This window comes from Myxine glutinosa, chromosome 1 (assembly GCF_964187855.1).
Source record: "Myxine glutinosa chromosome 1, kmMyxGlut1.1, whole genome shotgun sequence".
NCBI lineage: Eukaryota > Metazoa > Chordata > Myxini > Myxiniformes > Myxinidae > Myxine > Myxine glutinosa.
This window is the reverse complement of record NC_136261.1, coordinates 247,229,184-247,253,417: the sequence shown is the minus strand read 5'-3', so window position 1 is coordinate 247,253,417 and position 24,234 is coordinate 247,229,184. Positions and strand designations below refer to the sequence as shown.

The 24,234-nt window shown below is 44.9% G+C and overlaps 1 protein-coding gene and 1 long non-coding RNA gene across 5 annotated transcripts in view; one reads left to right on the top strand and one right to left on the bottom strand.

Moving 5' to 3' along the window:
* LOC144894068 (uncharacterized) overlaps positions 1 to 24,234 on the top strand; it is a 247,101-nt gene that overhangs the window by 50,608 nt on the left and 172,259 nt on the right. The window lies entirely within an intron of this gene.
* Positions 10,387 to 24,234, bottom strand: part of LOC137436167 (uncharacterized) — a 149,736-nt gene continuing 135,888 nt past the window's right edge. Inside the window, exons 1-5 of one of the 4 annotated variants that reach the window (XM_068129901.2) lie at positions 21,234 to 21,333; positions 21,028 to 21,114; positions 15,902 to 15,995; positions 13,452 to 13,592; positions 10,387 to 13,321 (exon numbers count right to left, since the gene is read on the bottom strand). In XM_068129901.2, the coding sequence (XP_067986002.2) occupies positions 11,588 to 13,201 (1,614 nt within the window). In that variant the 5' untranslated portion in view covers positions 13,202 to 13,321; positions 13,452 to 13,592; positions 15,902 to 15,995; positions 21,028 to 21,114; positions 21,234 to 21,333 and the 3' untranslated portion in view covers positions 10,387 to 11,587. Of the gene's footprint in view, positions 13,322 to 13,451; positions 13,593 to 15,901; positions 15,996 to 21,027; positions 21,115 to 21,233; positions 21,334 to 24,234 lie in introns of those variants that run through there. The other 3 variants (XM_078785832.1, XM_068129912.2, XM_068129906.2) reach the window with 3 other exon arrangements.

The following is a 24,234-nucleotide window of genomic DNA, read 5'->3' as shown; positions in this document are numbered from 1 at the left end:
ATTGGAATCAGTATCGAAATCGGAGGTCAACGTGCAATGTTTGTCTATGTAAACCACAATTTGGATCAAGGTGGGTTATGAGTGCGACGACACTGGCAAAATCGAAAATCGACACTTTAGGGCTTTTTTCAGCACTTTGTGATTGGCAAAAGAAAAGAAAAATATCAAAATATTTTCCCATTCAAATTGTACCATGGTTTTCAGAAGAAAAAAAATTGCGTTTGGGTTCCTCTTTATCCGAGGCCCAGCACAATTTGTGATGCAATGCCCGTCCGTACAAAGCTGGCAGAGAGCTATATAGCCGAGTCAACAATGAAACCCAGGCAAGACGGCTCAAAAGTAAGTGCGCTAGCTGGGCACCATCTTGTCGGACCATTGCGACCAGGTGCACACACATTTATGTACTTGAAACACAAACCTGAAAGCAATCGTCTGATATTCATCATACACAAGTAGCCAGGAAATCAGCTCAGTAACATGTGATGTCCCTCTGTACCGACCTCGTCCTCATATCCCCTCTCCATTCCTTCCATCTTTATTTTGTTTTAAACGAGCATCAATCTCAATCGACCAATACTGCAGAAATGCACTAATTGGCAGAAGTCTGACACGTGTGAAAATGATAATTTTAACCCTTTTCCTTCTCTTTCCCCAGTGAAGAATATGCATGAGAGCAACGACTTGTCCGATATAGTACCAATACCTACAATTTGTTTTCTTTTTTTTCTTTTTTTTGGGGGGGGGGGGGGCTTAAATTACCATTCAAAACAGGTAGACTGTTTCTTTTCTTTTTTAAAATCGCATTCTTTAATCGCACTGTTAAATTGCCGTTCTTTCAGTTTATTATTAAGAGCAGAAGGTTAACAGGTGAGCTATATTTAAAATAACCCAAACAAGGGTAATGGTCAGACTTTGATTGAAGGTATTTCATCAATGCATTATCTCAGTTTTTTTTTTGTATACAACATCGAGGCTCATGTAAGAGCTAACATCAATCACAAAAAAGCCAAACTGACACATAAAACGAGATAAAGGGAGCAGGAGACAAGATGGGGAGAGAGAGGGAAGCACACAAGTACAACATTTGAAACCAGGGACATCGGGAGATCTGTGGGAGGGAGAGGGCTTGGGGGGAGGAGGCACGGGAATGGGGGGGGGGGGGGGCGGAAGGGGTGGGAGAGGTATAAAACACATCGACACTGCTAGGACTTCCAGGAAAGAATTTTGATTTTTCAGGAAAGAAATTTTTTGGGATTTGTAAAAGAACAAGTTTTAATTAAAACAAAAGCCGCGTCGAAATATTTCATCGTGACGATTGTCATGAAATGGACGAATTTTTAATATATCTCGGCATTTTCCCGTCTGTTATTTCAGGCGGTGTATGACTGACCATGCCGCGATTGTAAAAAAATATATCTCGGCAATTTCCCGAATTTCGGATTTTCTTCCCGTTTTTTTTCAACCGAGTCTAAAACTATGTTAGCGACTGTGAAAAATGAAATGATATATCGAATTTGATTTGAAAGAAAACTGTGTGAGAGAGGAAGACACCACGGGCCTACAAAACAGGCCTCAAAGCTATGCGAGTTAATAAAATGGTGGATATTTGTTTATATCTCGCGAGATCTTGAAGAGTCTCGCGAGATCACGGCGAGGTCACGTCTTTTCGAAGCTGCTCCATGCGCTCACGCTTTCGAAGCTAAGTGATATTTCTCAATCGTGTTTTTGTCAAGACTGTATCTATCTTTCGGTGTATGTACCTATAGCGTATCTTTTGGAAAAGTTTCGGTGCTAATTTTTCGTTCATGTATACACAATCGTCGGTTAATGGTATCGAGTATTCTGCGGCCTAGTACTCGTAGGCTTGGACTACCGTACCGTCTCTGACCTTGTGGTTTGTTTTTCCCTCAGCGATTCGTCGAATGCGCTGAAATTATTTTCGTTCACTGTTTCGTCCCAGTCGTTCACCCCGTACCTCCTTGTTTAATATCTGTACTCACAAAAAAAAAAAAAAAAACCCCAAAAAAACTTTCCTTCCCAGGTCTTATTCGTTTATTTGTTCTTTTCATTCGTTCGTTCTTCGTTCGCGATCACGCGGTTAGAAATGTATAATCTCTCCCCTGAACAACTATTTTCTCTCATATATTATAACACCCTTTTCTTCTTTTCCTACAAAAGGATGCTTTCGTCTTGCTCACCAAATCTATTCATTCCAAAAAATATATATAATACCATCTCTTACAGTTCCTCCTTTCTACATTCCCTAAACTATCCAGAACTCCATCCCTCCTCCAGTGTCCTCAAACGTATTTTTGACTCGAAGGTCTCAAACTCATTTTGCAAAAAATGTTCGTTTCCCATGAATCGTACACTTTTCAAAATCCAATCTCACCCCTCCCCTCCAAATCCTCCCCATCACCCATCCCTTTCAAATCTCCCCCCTTGCCCCTTCCCTCCCCTCCCTCCTAAACTCCCCCCACACCCCTCCCCTCCGAGACTCTCCCTCGCTCCTCCCCTCCTAGACTCCCCTCTCACCCCTCCTCCTCAAAGCATCCTCCCTGCTTCTTCCTCCTTCCAACTTTCACCTTCATCTCCCCAAACCTTCTGCCTTGCTCTTCCCCCTCCTCAAATAACACCTCACTGTGCCTCACCCAATCTCCATCAAACCTTTTGTCCGCCCCATTCTTCCCTTTCTCCAAGCTATTCTGAAATCTCCGACACACCTTCAACAGCTCTCCCTACCTCTTCCTCCTCTTCCACATCTTACCCTACCCCTCCCCCCCCCCTGTTCTGGACCCGATGCTCCCCCTTCTTCTTCATTAACGGTATGGACCTCAAACATCCGGGGCCTTCGCTCAAACTTGACTGACCTCTCCATACAGGTTGCTTCTGACAAACCAGATGTGATCTGCTTAACAGAAACTTTCCTCCTTCATGATGTCTCTGATGCCTTGGTATCTCTCCCAGGTTACTCCCTCCTCCGGTATGATAGACCTGAGCCTCGTCCTGGAGGTGGGGTTGCTATCTTTATAAAAAACTCTCTTCCTCACTCGCCCTCCACTGCCCTCTCTCCACCTCACCCCCAGGAATACCTTTGGCTACGGCTTCCCCTTCGCTCCCACCTTTTGTTCATATGTGTGTTGTACCGTCCACCAATCAGCGATGACGCCATCTACATCTCACTGTCTGATAATATGGACCAACTTCTATCTACCCATCCCAACTCTCTCTTCCTCATATGTGGTGATTTCAATTGTCACCATGCCAGTTGGCTGGGTGTGGGTACCTCTCTCACCAGCCATGGCTCTTCAGCAAAGGACTTCTGCGACTCACTGGGACTGACACAATCTGTCAATTTCCCGACCCGGATCTCAGTCAACGGAGCATCTTCTCTTCTGGATTTGGTTATGACAAACTTCCTTGAAAATGTCTGCTGCTCTTCTTCTGCTCCAATCGGCTCATCTGATCATGTGCTTGTCAAAGTGGACATCTCTCTGACCATTCTCAGAGAGCCTCCTCAGCGTCGACGAGTCTGGCATTTCACTCAGGCCAACTGGCACGGTCTTCAAGCAGCCATCAATCATCTGGACTGGTCTCCCATCTCTACCGCCTCTGACATCAACTCATCCTGGGAATTCTTTCAAAGTAAATTGCTCTCTCTCATGCACAGATTTATACCATCTCGTCTTCAGTTGTCATACCCTTCCTCCCGTCCATGGTACACGGAATCTTGTGGTGAGGCTGTTGCCCTGAAACAACTTGCTTTCGTCTCCTGGAAAGCAAATCCAACGGAAGGAAATCTCATTTCCTTTCACAAAGCCCGAAACAAGTGTGTGTCCACCCTCAGGAGAGCCAGGAAACAATATCTCACCATTCTCAAGACCGAACTCTCTTATCTGTCTCCCTCTTCCAAATCCTGGTGGCGTCTGGTCAAATCTGTTTCTGGTGTTTGTTCCCCCTCCATCCCCTCCCTCACCTCAAACGGCTTAACGGCTGACTCCGCACGTGAAAAAGCTGAATGCCTCAACTCTGTGTTTGCCTCTAAATCTTGTGTCCCAAACCCATCCCTCTCTGTACCCACCGTACCCAGTCATACCCAGCTGCTCCTGGACTCTGTGTCCTTTCCTCCTGACAAGGTGGAAAAGTTTCTGGCAACCCTCGACTCTGATTCTGCAACTGGTCCTGACGGCATCAGCCCACGGGTCCTAAAATCATGTTCTTCTGCACTTTCACTCCCTCTTTCTGTTCTCTTCACCCTCTCTTTTGCTCAAGGTCATCTGCCATCTGCTTGGAAATCAGCCAACATCACCGCTTTGCACAAAAAAGGTGCAAAGACAGATCCCAGCAACTACAGACCAATCAGCCTTCTCTCAATTATCAGCAAAGTCATGGAATCCATCATTGCTTCAGATCTTAAATCTTTCCTCTTCTCCAATGGCTTGATCTCTGATCATCAATTTGGTTTCAGACCTGGTCACTCTACTCTGGACATGCTGCTTCTGCTTTCTCAACAATGGATGGAGGTCCTCAACGCCAAACAGGAAATTAGAGCTGTCTCCCTTGACATTTCACGTGCCTTCGATACGGTCTGGCACCCTGCTCTGCTCTCCAAACTCTCCTCCTTTGGTATCCATGGAAATCTCCACGCATGGCTGGCGGACTTCCTCTCTGGTCGTAGTCAACGTGTGGCCCTGAATGGGTTTCTCTCATCTCCTCTTCCTGTTCAGGCTGGAGTTCCCCAAGGTAGTGTTCTGGGCCCTGTGCTTTTTCTGGTCTTCATCAATGATCTCTCTGACTCTCTTGAAAATCCTCTCTATCTCTTTGCTGACGACTCTACTCTCTGTCGCTCCATTCCTCATCCCTCAGATCGGCAGTCTGCAGCCTCCTCACTCTCTGCAGACCTGGACAAAATCACAGACTGGTCAAACAAGTGGAACATGTCTTTCAATCCTGACAAATCTCACACTCTTACAATGTCTCTCCGAAAGGACCGACTGGACAACCCTCCCATCTACTTTCTCAACAATCCTCTCCAAGAAGTTCTGTCGCTCAAGCTTTTGGGTCTCACTATCTGCCATGATCTTTCTTGGGAAAACCACATTTCCAAGCTGGCCTCCAAAGCCAGTCGCCGACTGGGCATCCTCCGTCGTGCGAAGTCCTTCCTTGGCACACCTGAGCTCCTCACCACATACAAGGCTTTCATCCGCAGCTCAATGGAATACTGTTCCCCCCTCTGGGCTGGTGCTCCTGCCTCACACCTTGCTCGGCTTCACGCTGTTGAGGCCAAAGCTTTCAGAATCATTGGAATCTCCTGCGATGTAGTCAACGCCGAGGGCCTTTCACTCACTCACCGCAGGCAGGTTGGTGGTCTTTCTGTCTTCTACCGACTCCTCTCTGGCCTTGCTCCCCCAGCTCTCTCTGTGCTCTGTCCCCCCAATATTCCTTCAGGTCGCACAAGATCTGCCTGCAACCCTCTTCTGGTTAAACTGCCAAAGTCTAGGCTCTCTGCTCACCTTCACTCTTTCATTCCCCTTTTCTCCCGCCTCTGGAACAAACTCCCCCACTCCCTTCAATCCCACTCCTCCCTCCAGGTCTTTAAAACAGCTGTTCACCACCATCTCTTATCTTCCCCCATCGAAAACCTTGATCTTTTCTACCCCCGCTAATTCACCCCAGAGTCCTTGCAGTGTTCATATGTTTTAATCCTCTCCCACCTCCTCCCAAGTCCTCCCGATGTCCCTGCTCTCAAATGTTGTGTTTGTGTCCTTCCCCCTCTCTTTTGTGTCCTTCCCCCTCTCTCCCCATCTTGTCTACCGCTCCCCTTGTTTTTTGTGTTTTGTGTGTCGGTTTGTCTTTTTGTGTGATTAATGTTAGCTCTTTCACGAGCCTCGATCTTGTATACAAAAAAAAAAAAAAAAAAAAAAAAAAAAAATATGAAGCCACTCCCAGAATGGGTGGAGCTATGGTTCCCAGAATGGGTGGAGCTTTGAGGTTTTGTCTTCTCTGCAAGAACAAGAAGAAGAATAAGAAGAAGAAGAAGGACAAGAACAACAACAGAGGGCACTCTGTGAGCAGCGTCTGCGACGCGGCTAAAAATTAATTTGTTTACAACTTGGTATTCATTGGAATATGATTTTCATGATGAAGACGTGGTTAAATAAGTCACACAAGTACTTCAAAACCCTACAACTGTTAAAGATGAACTATTAGTTAAACTCAATTTGAGTATCTCAGATATATGATCATGCATCGAAGCAGGTTTACGTTGAATGTTCTAATAATGATTGCAGATTTGCAGGGTTTGAGAAGTGCTGTGGGCAGCAGCAGAGTGTGCAGCAGGTTAGTTGTTCGGGCGGGCGATTCGCAGTCGCTGACTTGTTCTTCTCGGGCAACAAGAGGATGCAGGCTGCAGTGGAATGCACTGTGTACATATGTGTAGTCCCAATTAAACTTGATGGAAAGCAGGGTAATAGCAGTGATGATGGGTCCAGTGATGATGATGGGATGGGATGGGTTTTAGTTTTATAAGTTCATTTTACAAACAAATTGCATGTCTCGGTGGTGTAGTGCTTAGAGCGGCCGCTTCAAGTCTGGGAGGTGGGGCAGTCCAAACCCCAGCCAAGTCATACCAAAGACTTTTAAAATGGGACGTGCCGTTTTCTAGCATTTACATGATAAGAGCACGGACAATCCTCATATGTTGCCATCCATGGAGAGAAGGAAATGGCACCCATGAGTGTGGTTAGAAAGGTGGCACCATTGGTACCCAGAGTACACAGGGAAGTGATGGCACTTCCCCCAACCTCAGTGGCTGTTTGTTTCTAAAAGCCCGGTGTTGTGTCTCTATATTTGTCTGTGTGGATGTGGTGTGCATGTGTGTGTATATGTGAATGTGTGAGTTCCACTTCAAGTCTTAGATGCTGTAAAAAAAAAAAAAAACCAAAAGAAAGTAATTAGGGGGTTACATCCCCTAAGACTAGGGTGCCAGACCTATTTATACTCCTATAAGAGAAAAGTTTGTTCTACTGACGTTTTGGGAGATTCATATCTTGTCACTGGCTAAGGATATTAAGCTGCAATATGCATCATATTGTTGTGGTTTTGGAAAATTCACCCCCTGAGTGGAGGGGGGGGGGGCGGTACACCCATGTACACCCCAGAAATCCCGAGATAGTTATTTATTTGTCTTTGGTAAAGGAATACCTCTGCCCATTGTCTAACGGGATCGGGAATGGGAACATGCGTTGTGGTTCGTTTAGTCTGACGTTCCGCAACCTTTGGGAAGGATTTTCAATGGGTCGCACGATCGTTTCAGAAATCGCGGGGAAAAAAACTTTATCGACGATTTACTTCTCCCGACTGAACAGAACAGAGATCAAACGAAGGCCGACACAAACTTTATAGTGTTTACTCTTCCACCGCGCTGTACCGATGTACCGTGCATCCGGTCAGTCAGATCATACGTTAAGTTTCCGACACGCGAATGTCCATCACTTTTCATTTCATTGAAATCGAAATTTCAGTGACGGTTTGTGGGCGGGGGGGGGGGGAGCGGGGGGGGGGGGTTCGATGGGTCATGACTGGATGCCTGGGTTTTTATTGGGTCCTGGGCTAAAAAGGTTGCGGAACGCAGGTTTAGTCGATATATTCCCGTTGTGGTGTCTCCCCATTTACAACGACCTCTTTCCTTCAATCTCGCTTTCGGTCCGTCCGTTCCACCCCACGAGGTCATTCGCACCTCCGTTTTTGGTGATTATCATCCATCCAAACTCATACCGGCAACCGAAGCCCCCAAAGTAACAATTAATTCCCAATAATCCTCCAGATCGGGCGTCTTACCTTCTTGTACTTCTACCTTCGTGACCCGGGGAACACCCCAAATACACGCCTTTCAAACAAACCTTTCTTTTCACTCGTACCAAATGCAGGGAGCATGAGGCCGGATCTTTCAGGCACACCAAGTGCTGTACAAAGAAGTGGAACTCCAAGTCGTGCAATATGCATACTGTATAAGGAACATTCCCGTGGGAGGGAAGAGGTGGGAGGCATGCCCTTACCGCTTTACTTGTGAGGTGCAGGAGTGAGGTTTTTGTTGAAAGCTGCCTTACACACTGGGAATTTCCATGGGCCTCATTGTGGGTCCCTCCCCCCCTTCATGTGCGCACCAATGGAGAAGGCTGCATTAAGCTGACAGACGATTGCATGGGCTGTGCTCGCCTGGAAGCCACGCCCTGCATGGAAAGTATAAAGCGCAGAAGGCAGCTGAATTTGGGGTGGTGGTGAGCTGCAGTGGTGCTGAGCTTCCTTGGGGTGCCTCAGAACGAGCTCGGCAGTCACGAGTTGCTCGAACCTGCTCGAAGGTTCACCTGCAGTGAATGAACCACTCTGGGTTACGTTCGTCTGCTGGAACGTGTAGTGACACCACTCCGACATTAACACTTCCTCCCCCCACCTGTATTATTTGGCCCCATCCAGACCCACCTGGCCAGTTGAGGTGAGCCTGGGGTCGTTCCCATACTCCTAACTGCCTCTTTCGTTGTCTCTGTTTGTAATTAAGATCCTATAGCGATACGAAGGATAAGTCTGCTCTTTCGTGTCTTTTTACTTTGTTTTTTTGTTGAAGATACATTCCCTTTTGCCTTTGATTTTGCTTCGTTAATAAAGAGCTATAAAGTGTTTTTCACCAATGCTTTGTGATAAATACTCGTGCATTTCCCATCTGCTTCGTCCTTGCCCTTTCTTCCATTGATCCGACATAAAGGTGGACGTAGTTGATAGCCAGGAGTTCTGCCCCACTGTTTCGTTTCGGTAGTGTTTTGCCAGTGTTTACTCATTTTACTCGGCCGTAGTAGTAATAGGAGGTGAAGGACGGGTGAATGTTAAGGGCATGGTCATTAGCCGAGGTCATTGGGTTACCAACAGATAACACAACATAAAGGTGTGGGGTCCCTGTTAGACACAAATATCTCAACCAGCATCCACGGTTGCTCAACAACCCAATGGGCCATGGAGTTAGCCGTAGCCTGGTGGCCTAAGGTCCGGAAGCAAGCCCGAGAATAGCTTGGAGAAAATGCCAAACAATAGAAAATAAAGGACATTCAAAAAATATCGTTGTTTATGCTGGACGACCCATGTGCTCTTAGGAGGAACCAAGTGATGCTCTGAAAAGTTCATATAAAGGGGCACCAATTTGATTTGTACAGCTGCATGAAGAAGTAAATGTATTTTAACCTATATATGCAACTGTGTATATATATACTGTATATATATATATATATATATATATATATATATATATATATATATATATATATATATACAGTATATATATATATATATATATATATATATATATATATATATATATATATATATATATATACATATATATACATATATATATGTATATATATATATATATATATGTATATGTGAATATATGTACATATGTCAATGAATATCAACTTTCTGAGATATCATGCTCAGGCAGACAGACAGACAGACGAAAAATGACTCATAGAGCGACACTTGGCAAAACAGAACAAAGTAGAATGGCACTCAGTGGAGCATTCTTTTGACCTCAAAAATAATTAGTGGTTGAATTCAGTGACCTGATATGCAAATCGTTTTCAAAGTTTAAGTTGATCGGATGAAAATTGACAATTTTGGCCGATGTTGACGTTTTGGCCGATGTTGATCTAAAAAATAGTTAGTGGTTGAATTCAGCAAGTTGATATGTAAATTCTATGCACATTTCAAGTCAATCGGATGAACATTGAGGATTTTAGAAATTCAAAAAAAATATGGTTGACCTTTGGCCTGAGTTGATCTCTAAAATAGTTTGTGGTAGACTTTAGTAAGCTGATATGTCAATCCTATTCAAATTTCAAGTAAATCCGATGAAAATTGAGGATTTCAGAAATTCAAAAAGTGGTTGACCTTTGGCCTATGTTGACCTTTTAACCTTTTGACCTCAAAAATATGTAGAAATTTGTCAGACCACGAACTCTACCATTTGGTGGAGTTTTGTGAAGATCGGTTAAAAACTAAAATCTATAGTCAAGTATAAGTGAGCGGACAGACAAACACACAAACAAACAAACAAACCGGAGTGATCAACAAACTTCCAAAAATCTGTAGTCGAGTATAAATGAGCGGACAGACAAACACACAAACAAACAAAAAAAACAAACAAACCGGAGTGATCAACAAACTTGCAAACCCCCCCCCCCCCCCCACCCCACTCCAAGTAATAAACTGCCTCAAATGCAATACCCTCTCCTCTGGCGAGGGTAATAACACAGACAGTGCATTTGTGCTTTGAGGACCTCTCTGTATTGTGGAACCCTTCACAACTTCAAGTTTCATGAAAAACAAAGGCAGGAGTCTTCTTCTGATAAACAATTTTACAACAAGGGTGTTCTCCCAATATCACACACGGCAATGAAACATGGACTACAGCAAAGATTTAGTATACATTGGTGTTCAAACTGCCATGCAAAGATGCCATCTGAGCAAAACCAAAAGGGGACAAGAAAAACAACTAAATCAGAGAGAAAACAAAATTCCTAAACACTGGTCACAATCAAAAAACTCAAATGGAACTTGGCTGGACACATGGCAAGGACAGACAATAACTGCAAACTGGCAACCGAACGAAGACAATGAAAGAAGCACAATGAGATCCAAGATCAGATTGAGAGATTACGTTCTGTTACCATTTGAGTTTTTGGCATCAGATTTTCAACAATTCTCTATTATGAGAATATGGAGAACCTAATAAATAAATTTTACATTTTTAAAATAAGCTGTCATTTTCTTAAAACTTGAGCACATGGGGTTAGAATGTTGAGATTCTTGTTGTCTTTTGGCAGCAATTTGCAGTCATTGTTGTGGACATTCTGGTGACAGCCAGCCGTATGGCTTTCATCAAGGGGTGTGGGGTGCTGGCTGGTTGTCAGGGGTTACAGATGGTATTCTGAGGAGTTGTGCTGCATATACCCAAAGGGCTGTACGTTTTCAAGACTGCTTTCTCCTTACTCATTCACTGAATACCCTGCCTACTGCAAGGATCGCTTACAAAGAGGGCACGTACAACCCAGCATGAGTAATGCTATGTGAATTTATCAAACCTTTATCAGCAAAACTTTTCCCAGTCAGAGCATTTTTTATGTGAGCACTCCAGCGTGGGTTGCACGACGGAAGTTCAAGCTTCGTTTTGAAATAAAATCCTTGTCACAAATAAAACATTTGCAAGGATGGTATTGATGGTTGTCATCTCCATATGTGGGTTTTATGAGATGGGAGGAAGTTCTCCCACAACTCAAAATCTCCACCTTTTTCAGGAAAGGATCATTATTCCTGAATCAGTTTGTGAAACTTCATTCTCATAGTTTTGTTCCAAGGGCTCGTTTTAGAATTCTCACTGAACCTCTGACACCCTCCAACTGCAGTTTGTTTGTCGTGATATTCCCTGGAATGGTTTTTAAGTACTCAGTTAGGGTTTTCTTGATCATCCGGATTCCCTGTTGCTCCGACTATCACTGGTACAATTTCAGGTTTCTTCAATTTCGAAATCCACTTCACATCATTTTTCATATCCTGGTATTTCAGATTTCAGCTCTCTTGTGTGGATCTTCATATGTGATATCAAACTGTCTTTTCGAGAGAAACCTTTATCACATATCGAGCATGTGTGAAGTCGCTCTCCTGTATGGATCCTCATATGTAATTTAAAAGTATCTTTTCGAGAGAACCCTTTTTCACATATCGAGCATTTGAAAGGTTGCTCTCCTGTATGGATCCTCATATGTAATTTCAATCTGCCGCTATGAGAGAAATCTTTATCACAAATGGAGCATTTGTAAGGACGCTCTCCTGTATGGATCCTCATATGTAATTTCAATCTGCCGCTATGAGAGAAACCTTTTTCACAAATAGAGCATTTGTAAGGACGCTCTCCTGTATGGATCCTCATATGTAATTTAAAATCTCTGTTTTGAGAAAAACCTTTATCACATATCGAGCATGTGTGGGGTCGCTCTCCTGTATGGATCCTCATATGTAATTTCAAAGTATCTTTTCGAGATAAACCTTTTTCACATATCGAGCATTTGAAAGGTTGCTCTCCTTTATGGCTCCTCATATGTAATTTCAATCTGCCGCTATGAGAGAAACCTTTCTCACATATCGAGCATGTGTGAAGTCGCTCTCCTGTATGGATCCTCATGTGAAATGTCAAATTGCCTTTTTGAGAGAAACCTTTATCACATATCGAGCATGTGTGAGGACGCTCTCCTGTATGGATCCTCATATGTAATTTCAAATCGCTGTTTTGACAGAAACCTTTATCACATATCGAGCATGTGTGAGGACGCTCTCCTGTATGGATCCTCATATGTAATTTCAAATTGTATTTTTTAGAGAAACCTTTATCACATGTCGAGCATGTGTGAGGACGCTCTCCTGTATGGATCCTCATATGTAATTTCAAATGACCTTTTCGAGAGAAACCTTTATCACAAATGGAGCATTTGTAAGGACGTTCTCCTGTATGGATCCTCATATGTGATTTCAAACTGCCTTTTTGAGAGAAACCTTTCTCACATATCGAGCATGTGTGAAGTCGCTCTCCTGTATGGATCCTCATATGTAATTTCAAACTGCCTTTTTGAGAGAAACCTTTATCACATATCGAGCATGTGTGAGGACGCTCTCCTGTATGGATCCTCAGATGTAATTTCAAATCTCTGTTTTGACAGAAACCTTTATCACAAATGGAGCATTTGTAAGGACGCTCTCCTGTATGGATCCTCATATGTGATTTCAAACTGCCTTTTTGAGAGAAACCTTTCTCACATATCGAGCATGTGTGAAGTCGCTCTCCTGTATGGATCCTCATATGTAATTTCAATTCGTGTTTTTCAGAGAAACCTTGATCACATATCAAGCATTTGTGTGGATGCTCTCCTGTGTGGATCTTCATATGCCTTTTCAATCTGCTGTTAAAAGAGAAATCTTTATCACAGACGGAGCACTTGTGGGGGCGTTTTCCAGTGTGTATCGTCATGTGCATTTTCATGTTACTCCTTGAAGCAAAATCCATTCTGCACACATTACACTTACAACGTATTCGCCTTTCTTGACCCTTGTTGTGTTTGTTTAATTTAATATTAATCTTGGTGTTGCGAGGCCAAGACATGCACTTGTATTTTTTAGAAAGGGAGTCTTGATTTCGTGATTGTTTCTTCAAAAAAAGGCTTCTTCCTCACTGCCAAGCTGCGACTGGACCTTATTTGTCCCAAATTTCTTCTGGTTTGTTCTACAGAAACAAAGAACACATTTCCTTTTTTTTGTCAAAATTAAAATGCAAAATATTTAACACTTCTCTGAAAATTATATATTTTCTCAACACAAAATATTGTATGTTAATTTATTACATTTCCACTCACCAGTTGCAAAACAGGAAGCGCTTCCATTTGTCATGTCAATACCATCTGATCCTTCCTTTGCAGAAGCACATTTTGAATCTTCTGTGACAGATAAATCGTTGTTGTGTTGTCTGCCTTCTACATTTACAGAATAGACATCACCTGTGTACAGGTCAGGGTCAGTCTTTTGCAGGGAAATGAGATGGAGAACCATCTTGAGAGTTCATAGAACATGTTACTTCATGGAATGTATACTTCAATTTTGATGTAATAATGAAGTTAGAGATTGGTTAAAAGAAAAATTCCGGATATTAAGTGCAATTGAAATAGTCTTCTACGCCACCCTGTTTAACATGTTCAAGTACTGCTGAACTGGAGGTTCGTGGAACCAACAAGCAGGCCATTTGTGTTCAATAGGGTTAAAGTATTTAATTCAATTAAAATAAAATAAAGATTGAAAAAATTAACTCTACTCTACTCTGAAGACTGAACTCTCAAACCTGTCCTGGTGGCATCTGGTCAAATCTGTTTCTGCTGTTTGTTCCCCTTCCATGCCCTCCCTTACCTCATACGGCCACACACCTGACGTTGCACCTGAAAAAGCTGAATGCCTCAACTCCGTGTTTGCCTCAAAATGTTGTGTCCCAAACCCATCGCTCTCTGTACCCACCTTCATCAGTCATACCCAGCTGCTCCCAGACTCTGTGCCCTTCTCTCCCAACAAGGCGGAGAAGTTTGTCAATTCTCGACTGATTCCGCAACTGGCCCAGACAGCATCAGCCCACGGGTCCCCAAATCCTGCTCTGCCATGCTATCACACTCTCTCTCTGGTCTCTTCACCCTCTCTTTTGCTCAAGGTCATCTGCCATCTGCTTGGAAATCAGCCAACATTACCGCTTTACAAAAAAAAGGTGCAAAGAGATCCCTGCAACTACAGACCAATGAGCCTACTCCCTCTAATCAGCAAGGTCATGGAATCCATCATCGCTTCTGATAATAAATAAATCCTTCCTAGTCTCCAAAGGCTTGATCTGTGATCATCATTTTGGATTAAGACCAGGCCACTCCAATTTGGACATGCTGCTTCTGCTGTCTCAACAATGGATTGAGGCCTCAATGCTGAACAGGAAATCAGAGCCGTCTCCCTTGACATATGTCATGCCTTTGATACGTTCGGTCACCCTGTCCTGCTCACCAAACACTCCTCTTATGGTATCCAAAGAAATCTCCACCCATGGCTTGTGGAGTTCTTCTCCAGTTGTAGTAAAAGTGTGGCCCTGAATGGAATTCTCTCATCTCCCCTTCCTGTTAAGGCTGGAGTTCCTCGAGGCAGTGTTCTGGGCCCTGTGCTTTTTCTGGTATTCATTAATGAGCTGTGCAACTCTCTGAAAAATCCTCTCTATCTTTTTGCTGACGACTCCACCCTCTGCTGCTACTTATCTCAACGCTGAGATTGACAGGCAGCAGCCTCTTCACTCTCTGCAGATGGGATAAAATCACAAACTGGTCAAAAAGTGGAACATGTCATTCAATCCTGACAAATCTCTCATCCTCACTATTTCTTTTTGTAAAGACCATCTGGAAAACCCACTGTCACTCAAGCTTTTGGGTCGCACTATCTGCCATGATCTTTCCTGGGAAAACCACATTTCCAAGCTGGCCTCCAAAGGCAGTCGCCGACTGGGCATCCTCCGTCGTGTGAAGTTCTTTATTGGCACGACTGAGCTTCTCACCATAAACAAGGCTTTCATCCACAACTTGATGGAGTACTGCTCTCCCCTCTGGGCTGGTGCTCCTGCCTCACACCTCACTCAGCTTCATGCTGTAGAAACCAAAGCTTTTAGAATCATTGGCATCTCCCTTGATGAAGCTGATTCTGAGGGCCTTTCACTCTCTCTGCAGGCAGGTCGGTAGTCTTTCTGTGTTCTACTGATTCCTCTCTGGCCAAGCTCCTAAAAAAAAAAAGTTGGTGATTGAATTCAGTCAGATGATATGAAAATCTTGTTCAAATTTGAAGTCAATCGGATGAAAATTGGGGATTTTATTAATTTGAAAAAGTGGTTGACCTTTGGCCTATGTTGGCCTTTTGGCCTACGCTAATCTCAAAAATAGTTAGTGGTTGAATTCAGTAAGCTATGTAAATCCTAATCAAATTTCAAGTCAAACAGATGAAAATTGAGGATTTTAGAAATTTGCAAAAACGTGGTCGACTTTTGGCCTATGTTGACCTGTTGACCTTTTGACCTCAAAAATATACAGGAGTTTGTCGGACCACAAACTCTACCATTTGGTGAAGGTTTGTGAAGATCAGTTAAAAACTGTCACCTGTAGTCAAGTATAAGTGAGCGAACACACAAACACACAAACCAGTGATCAACAAAGTTGCAAAAGAAAAAAAAAAAGCCCAAGTAACAAACATGTTATTATGTAGAAGTGTAGATTATTAACTTTTTACATCCCGATTTACACACCTGTTACGGATCGTTGTGCAGGTCTGACACCATCCTCTTCGCACCAACACTCGTTTAAAGGTATATCAGTGTTTTGCACGAACTGGACCAGAACCTTCAAAGTTATGAAACAATTAGAACACGATCTTGCGATCTCGCGAGAGATTGAGATCTCACGAGATCTTTGTCGGCGAGGTCACGTTTTTCGAAGCTGTTCCATGCGCTCACGCTTTCGAAGCGAAGTAATTTTTTTCACAATTGTGTTTTTGTGGAGACTGTATCTATCTTTCGGTGTGTGTACCTATAGCGTGTGCTTAGGAAAATTTTCGGTGTTAATTTTTCGTACATGTATACACAATCGTCGGTTAATTCGTGTCGCGTATTCTGAGGCCTAGTACGAGTCGGCTGAGGCTACCGTCTCCGACCTTGTGGTTTTGTTTTCTCTCAGCGGTTCATCGAATGCGCTGCAATTACTTTCGTTCTCTGTTTCGTCCCAGTCGTTCACCCCATACTTCCTTGTTTAATATCTGTACTCAAAAAAAAAAAACCCAAAAAAATATTTCCTTCTCAGTTCTTATTCGTTTATTTGTTGTTCTTATTTGTTCGTTCGTTCTTCGTTCACGTTGTTCGTGATCACGTGGTCAGAAATGTTTAATCTCTCCCCTGAAGAACTGTATTCTGTCATATATTATAACACCTTTTCTTCTCCTATAAAAGGATGCTTTCGTCTTGCTCACCAAATCTATTCATTCCAAAAAAAAAAAAAATACCATCTCCTACAGTTCCTCTTTTCTACATTCCCGAACCTCTCCAACCCTCCACCCCTCCTTCAGCGTCCTCAAACGTATTTTTGACTCGAAGGTCTCAAACTCATTTTGCAAAAAATGTTAGTTTCCCATGAATCGTACACTTTTCAAAATCCAATCTCACCCCTCCCCTCCAAATCTTCCCCATCCCCCCTTCCCTCCAAAACTTCCCCATCCCCCCTCCCCTCCCCTCCAAAACTTCCCCCATCACCCTCCCCTCCAAATCTACCCCCTTACCTCTCCAAATCTTCCCCATCACCCATCCCTTCCAAATATTCCTCCTTGCCCCTCCCCTCGAAATCTTCCCCATCACCCCTCCCCTCCAAATCTACCCCCTTACCCCTCCCCTCCAACTCTACCCCATCACCCATCTCTTTCAAATATTCCTCCTTGACCCTCCCCTCCAAATCTTCCCCATCACCCATGTCTTTCAAATCTTCCCCCTTGCCCCTCCCCTCCAAATCTTCCCCATCACCCCTTCCCTCCAAAACTTCCCCATCACCCCTCCCCTCCAAAACTTCCCCATCACCCCTCCCCTCCAAAACTTCCCCATCACCCCTCCCCTCCAAATCTACCCTCTTGCCCCTCCCCTCCAAATCTTCCCCATCACCCATCCCTTTCAAATCTCCCCCCTTGCCCCTTCCCTCCCCTCCCTCCTAAACTCCCCCCACACCCCTCCCCTCCGAGACTCTCCCTCGCTCCTCCCCTCCTAGACTCCCCTCTGACCCCTCCTCCTCAAAGCGTCCTCCCTGCTTCTTCCCCCTTCCAACTTTCACCTTCATCTCCCCCAACCTTCTGCCTCGCTCTTCCCCCTCCTCAAATAACACCTCACTGTGCCTCACCCAATCACCATCAAACCTTTTGTCCACTCCATTCTTCCCTTTCTCCAAGCTATTCTGAAATCTCTGACACACCTTCAACAGCTCTCCCTACCTCTTCCTCCTCTTCCACATCTTACCCTACCCCTCCCCCCCCCCCCCCCCCTGTTCTGTATCCGATGCTCCCCCTTCCTCTTCATTAACGGTATGGACGTCAAACATCCGGGGCCTTCGCTCAAACTTGACTGATCTCTCCATACAGGTTGCTTTTGACAAACCAGATGTGATCTGCTTAACAGAAACTTTCCTCCTTCATGATGTCTCTGATTCATTGGTTTCTCTCCCAGGTTACTCCCTCCTCTGGTATGATAGACCTGAGCCTCGTCCTGGAGGTGGGGTTGCTATCTTTATAAAAAAACTATCTTCCTCACTCGCCCTCCACTGCCCTCTCTCCACCTCACCCCCAGGAATACCTTTGGCTATGGCTTCCCCTTCGCTCCCACCTTTTGTTCATATGTGTGTTGTACCGTCCACCAAACAGTGATGACTCCATCTACATCTCGCTGTCTGATAATATGGACCAACTTCTATCTACCCATCCCAACTCTCTCTTCCTCATATGTGGTGATTTCAATTGTCACCATGCCAGTTGGCTGGGTGTGGGTACCTCTCTCACCAGCCATGGCTCTTCACCAAAGGACTTCTGCGACTCACTGGGACTGACACAATCTGTCAATTTCACGACCCGGATCTCAGTCAACGGAGCATCTTCGCTTCTGGACTTGGTTATGACTAACTTCCCTGAAAATGTCTGCTGCTCCTCTTCTGCTCCAATCGGCTCATCTGATCATGTGCTTGTTAAAGTGGACATCTCTCTGACCATTCTCAGAGAGCCTCCTCAGCGTCAACGAGTCTGGCATTTCACTCAGGCCAACTGGCATGGTCTTCAAGCAGCCATCAATCATCTGGACTGGTCTCCCATCTCTACCGCCTCTGACATCAACTCATCCTGGGAATTCTTTCAAAGTAAATTGCTCTCTCTCTCTCATGCACAGATTTATCCCATCTCGTCTTCAGTTGTCATACCATTCCTCCCGTCCATGGTACACGGAATCTTGTGGTGAGGCTGTTGCCCAGAAACAACTTGCTTTAGTCTCCTGGAAAGCAAATCCAACGGAAGGAAATCTCATTTCCTTTCACAAAGCCCGAAACAAGTGTGTGTCCACCCTCAGGAGAGCCAGGAAACAATATCTCTCTGTTCTCAAGACCGAACTCTCTTATCTGTCTCCCTCTTCCAAATCCTGGTGGCGTCTGGTCAAATCTGTTTCTGGTGTTTGTTCCCCCTCCATCCCCTCCCTCACCTCAAACGGCTACACAGCTGACTCCGCACGTGAAAAAGCTGAATGCCTCAACTCTGTGTTTTCCTCTAAATCTTGTGTCCCAAACCCATCCCTCTCTGTACCCACCGTACCCAGTCGTACCCAGCTGCTCTTAGACTCTGTGTCCTTTCCTCCTGACAAGGTGGAAAAGTTTCTGTCAACCCTCGACTCTGATTCTGCAACTGGTCCTGACGGCATCAGCCCACGGGTCCTAAAATCATGTTCTTCTGCTCTTTCACTCCCTCTCTCTGTTCTCTTCACCCTCTCTTTTGCTCAAGGTCATCTGCCATCTGCTTGGAAATCAGCCAACATCACCGCTTTGCACAAAAAAGGTGCAAAAACAGATCCTAGCAACTACAGACCAATCAGCCTTCTCCCAATTATCAGCAAAGTCATGGAATCCATCATTGCTTCAGATATGAAATCTTTCCTCTTATCCAATGGCTTGATCTCTGACCATCAATTTGGTTTCAGACCTGGTCACTCTACTCTGGACATGCTGCTTCTGCTTTCTCAACAACGGATGGAGGTCCTAAACGCCAAACAGGAAATTAGAGCTGTCTCCCTTGACATTTCACGTGCCTTCAATACGGTCTGACACCCCGCTCTGCTCAACAAACTCTCCTACTTTGGTATCCATGGAAATCTCCACGCATGGCTGGCGGACTTCCTCTCTAGTCGTAGTCAACGTGTGGCCTTGAATGGGTTTCTCTCATCTCCTCTTCCTGTTCAGGCTGCAGTTCCACAAGGCAGTGTTCTGGGCCCTGTGCTTTTTCTTGTCTTCATCAATGATCTCTCTGACTATCTTGAAAATCCTCTATCTCTTTGCTGACGACTCTACTCTCTGTCGCTCCATTCCTCATCCGTCAGATCGGCAGTCTGCAACCTCCTCACTCTCTGCAGACCTGGACAAAATCACAGACTGGGCAAACAAGTGGAACATGTCTTTCAATCCTGACAAATCTCACACTCTTACGATGTCTCTCCGAAAAGACCGACTGGACAACCCTCCCATCCACTTTCTGAATAATCCTCTCCAAGAAGTTCTGTCACTCAAGCTTTTGGGTCTCACTATCTGCCATGATCTTTCTTGGGAAAACCACATTTCAAATCTGGCCTCCAAAGCCAGTCGCCGACTGGGCATCCTCCATCGTGCGAAGTCCTTCCTTGGTACACCTGAGCTCCTCACCATTTACAAGGCTTTCATCCGCAGCTCTATGGAATACTGCTCTCCCCTCTGGTCTGGTGCTCCTGCCTCACACCTAGCTCGTCTTCACGCTGTTGAAACCAAAGCATTCAGAATCATTGGAATCTCCCGCGATGAAGCTAACTCCAAGGGCCTTTCACTCACTCATCGCATGCAGGTTGGTGGTCTTTCCGTCTTCTACAGACTCCTCTCTGGCCTTGCCCCCCCCCCCCCAGCTCTCTCTGGGCTCTGTCCCTCAAATATTCCTGCAGGTCACACAAGATCTGCCTGCAACCCTCTTCTGGTTAAACTGCCAAAATCAAGACTTTCTGCTCACCTTCACTCCTTCATTCCTCCCACCTCTGGAACAAACTCCCTCACTCTCTTCAATCCCACTCCACCCTCCAGGTCTTTAAAACAGCTGTTCACCACCATATCTTATCTTCCCCCATCCAAAACCTTGATCTTTTCTACCCCTGCTAATTTCACCCAAAATCCTACACTTTTTTGAAATACCAACTTCTGTCCTGGAAGTCCTTGGTCCCCTTGTGTTTTATACCTCCCCCCCCCCACCCCCCTTCCCACGCATCCTCCCCCCCCCCCCCAAGCCCTCTCCCTCCCACACTTCTAGAGTTCTACCTGCTCTCAAATGTTGTGTTTGTGTGCTTCCCCTTCTCTCCCCATCTTGTCTTCCACTCCCTCTTTTTATATATTTTGTTTGTCTGGTTGATTTGTTTGTGAAATAAATGTTAGCTCTTTCAGGAGCCTCGATTCAGTATACAAAAAAGAAACAAACAAACAAACATTTTCAAAGACCTTTCGGCACGCTCAAAGTGCAAAATGGAACATCCTTCTCAGAATGTAACCACGCTGGTAACCAAAATGTAACCATAAAAACACTTTTCAAAGAAAATCAAAATATATTTATCATCAATCGCTCCCGTCTCGTGAAAACGACCTGAGGGCTGGAAGGTGAGGCAGCATCTACCTCTGGCAAGGGATAGGTGTCTGTTTCGACCTCGAATGGATCACTGTTATCCAAGGCCTAAAAGAAGCACAAACACCAGAAGATGGATTACCGCACGTGGACCCAGTCTCACATCACGGATAAACATACCAATGGCAATACTGTATCTATACTTCGTAACGATAGCACGTACGTACCATGGGCCTGCGCCCAAACGATCACACACCACGTGGCAATTAAATGTACACCAAGCGCTGTAAACACGACAACGGATCGAAACGAGGGCGGAGGACGCTCACCTCGCAATTTCAAGGAAAATACATAAAAGAGAAACCAATATGAGGTTAACCGCACAGGACTGTTCGCCACCTATATGACAAATCTGGAGATCGGAATAAAAACACCTTCTTTGAACGTCAAGGTATGCTTTAACCTAAAATATTTTTCGGGCGGTGTATAGGCAAAGAAGCGCTACCTCGCATGCTGCCGCAAGTTAATTTCTTTATGAAAACTGCTTGAAAATCGAAATGCCGGTGGGTGGTCAGCCTTCCTAATAATGACGTCGTTGTGGGTGGAGTCAGGCCAGCTTGCCAACCAATGGGAGGAAAGACAGACACAGATGGACAGAAAACTTCCGCTGCTTTAATATACTAGGGCATGCCCGTACTATATATATATCTAAAATTATATCCCCCCCCTCTATTTACATGAAATGGTTTGGTCCATTCGCAAAGCCAAAGCGAACGGCTTGCGAGTACGGTGACTATCCCCCCCCTCTATTTACATGAAATGGTTTGGTCCATTCGCAAAGCCAAAGCGAACGGCTTGCGAGTACGGTGACAATCCCCCCCCCCCCCTCTATTTACATGAAATGGTTTGGTCCATTCGCAAAGCCAAAGCGAACGGCAGTTACGAATCGCAGTTACGATGAATCGCAAAGTAGTTTTAATTAGTTTTAAAACATAGTTTAACGCCAACATAGCGCCAACATAGTTTGCCAACGTGAAATAAATGAATACGCTCTCAAATGTGCCGTCCGAGGCAGAGTCTGTTCGCCACGTTCGGCACACGTGATAGCTCGCTGCTCTCTGATTGGTTGAATCGTTTTTTGGACATAGCTCGGTAACTACTTGTCCGATTAATATGAAACCTTGAAAAGGCACATCCTCGGGTCCCCAGCAATATACCTGGCAAGTTTCAAGTATATCGGACCCGTGGTTGTCGAGAAACAGCGGTCACAGACAGACACACAGACATACACACAGAGATTACTGGAATTATAGATAGATACAAACACAATTGCTTGTTTTAGAACGTTAACTGTTCTTGTTTAAAATGAAACTTATTTGTAAATGCTATAACATTCCCATTTCGTATCGATAATAACGATTATATCGCCCTGCAAGTCTTCGGTGCCGTGCCCGGCTGCTGTCACCCACTCATTGTGTGTGTGTCTGTATGTCTGTATGTCTGTGCTTGGCTGTGCCTTCGCCTCGAAAACGTTGGCTTTATCCCAGTGACTTTTGTGCGTTAAATAAATTAATGTGCCCATGTGATGTGCTCGTACATAGACATGCCTGCGTGTGCTCGTACCAAGACGTGCATGTGTGTGCTCGTACCAAGACGTGCATGTGTGTGCCATCTTGTAAAAACCTCGCACATCTCTATCTCTGAAACTGCTCCATGGAAGAAATTGAGACCTGGCTCCAGGGTCGGCGTCATGGGGGGGGGGGGCATTCGCGGGTCATGCCCCCCCAAATGAGTTATTGTGCCCCCCCCCCCCCCCACAGGCCAAGCCTTTGGCGCGCCAAACTTTGCGTTTTATTAATTAATTTATATTTATCATATTAAAAGTGAAAATCTTTTCGCTAAATGAAATGAAAACAAAAATAAGAAAAGAAAAAAACACTGTTGGTCATATTTGCATCAGGTCACATTTGAGGAAGTAGTTTGCTCATTGACGAGGAGTTTAATAAGGTGTGGGACATGGCCACGGCTGCCAGCGCATCACTGAGACCCGCGATCCCCAAACGGAGACGCAAAGGAACACAAATATGGATGAGCATGTCGTTATGGGAACGACAGGACACAGGGATGATGACGAAAAAACAGAACTTCAGAGAGTGCACGACAACACTATTGATTCAGTGCTTCGAGAGATGGATCACAGATTCAGCGAGCGGAGCTCACACTTTGCTAGTGCACTTGTTGCACTGAATCCAGAAAGTGATACATTTCTTGATGTAAAGGCTGTGAAACATATTATGGACCTGTCACGATCGCCTATAATTGAGACAGAGTACGAAGTTGCAAAACAGTTTTTCAGCTCACAAAAACAATCACAGCCAATCGATGGGGATTGGACTACACAGCACATCCTCTCAAAGTACCACACACATCTGATCGGAATGCCCAGCGGTGTACTGACTGCTTTCAAACATGCCTCAACATTTGGTGCCTCCACAGCAATGTGTGAGAATTCATTCTCCACTCTGAGAAACGTATTGTAACGGTTTTGGGAAACCGTGCACTGTGTGTAATTTATTGTAAATATACCCCCTTTTGTAGTTTTGCTCTGTTTCCACTAGTTGACTCTGCATTGCACCAAATGAAATAAGGTAGAACCCCCTTTCATCAATTTCTATTGCCGGTGTCATTCGCCGCCATTGCATGAGGCTGTGTTTGCTGGCACCACATCCTCCCAAGACTCCATTGAACACGCGGTCATCTCGGAGAAAAAGGGGGAGGAGTGACATTAAGGGCGTGTCTCCACCTCGTCATCAAGGGTGGAGCCCCCGAACGACCAACCAAGGCTCAGTGGGCAGGGCTTGAGAGGGCGGAGAAAGGAACATCGAGAGGTTCGAGGGCGTGGCCTATATAACCCGTTGCGGGGAGCCCCCACCGAGAGTTTTACAGATGTGTGACCCAGCTGAGCCCTGCACAAGAGAGAGTTCTGCAGAGAGCCGCCTCAACCAGCCGCGTGGAGCCCTGACGCGCTGCTTCGAGCGACCCTGCCGGTGGATGGTGTAAAGCGAATACATGGAGCTGCCGGCTCTTCGCTTCCCGCCCGGAGTGGACCTGCTCGCTGTGCCCCGTGTTCCCACCTCATCCTTCCAGTCATTGCTGCCTGCTACAATTCCCCATTTGTGTACATGAGTTTGTTTTGTGTGTCTTGTCCCTGGGTTTAAGTAAGCTTGT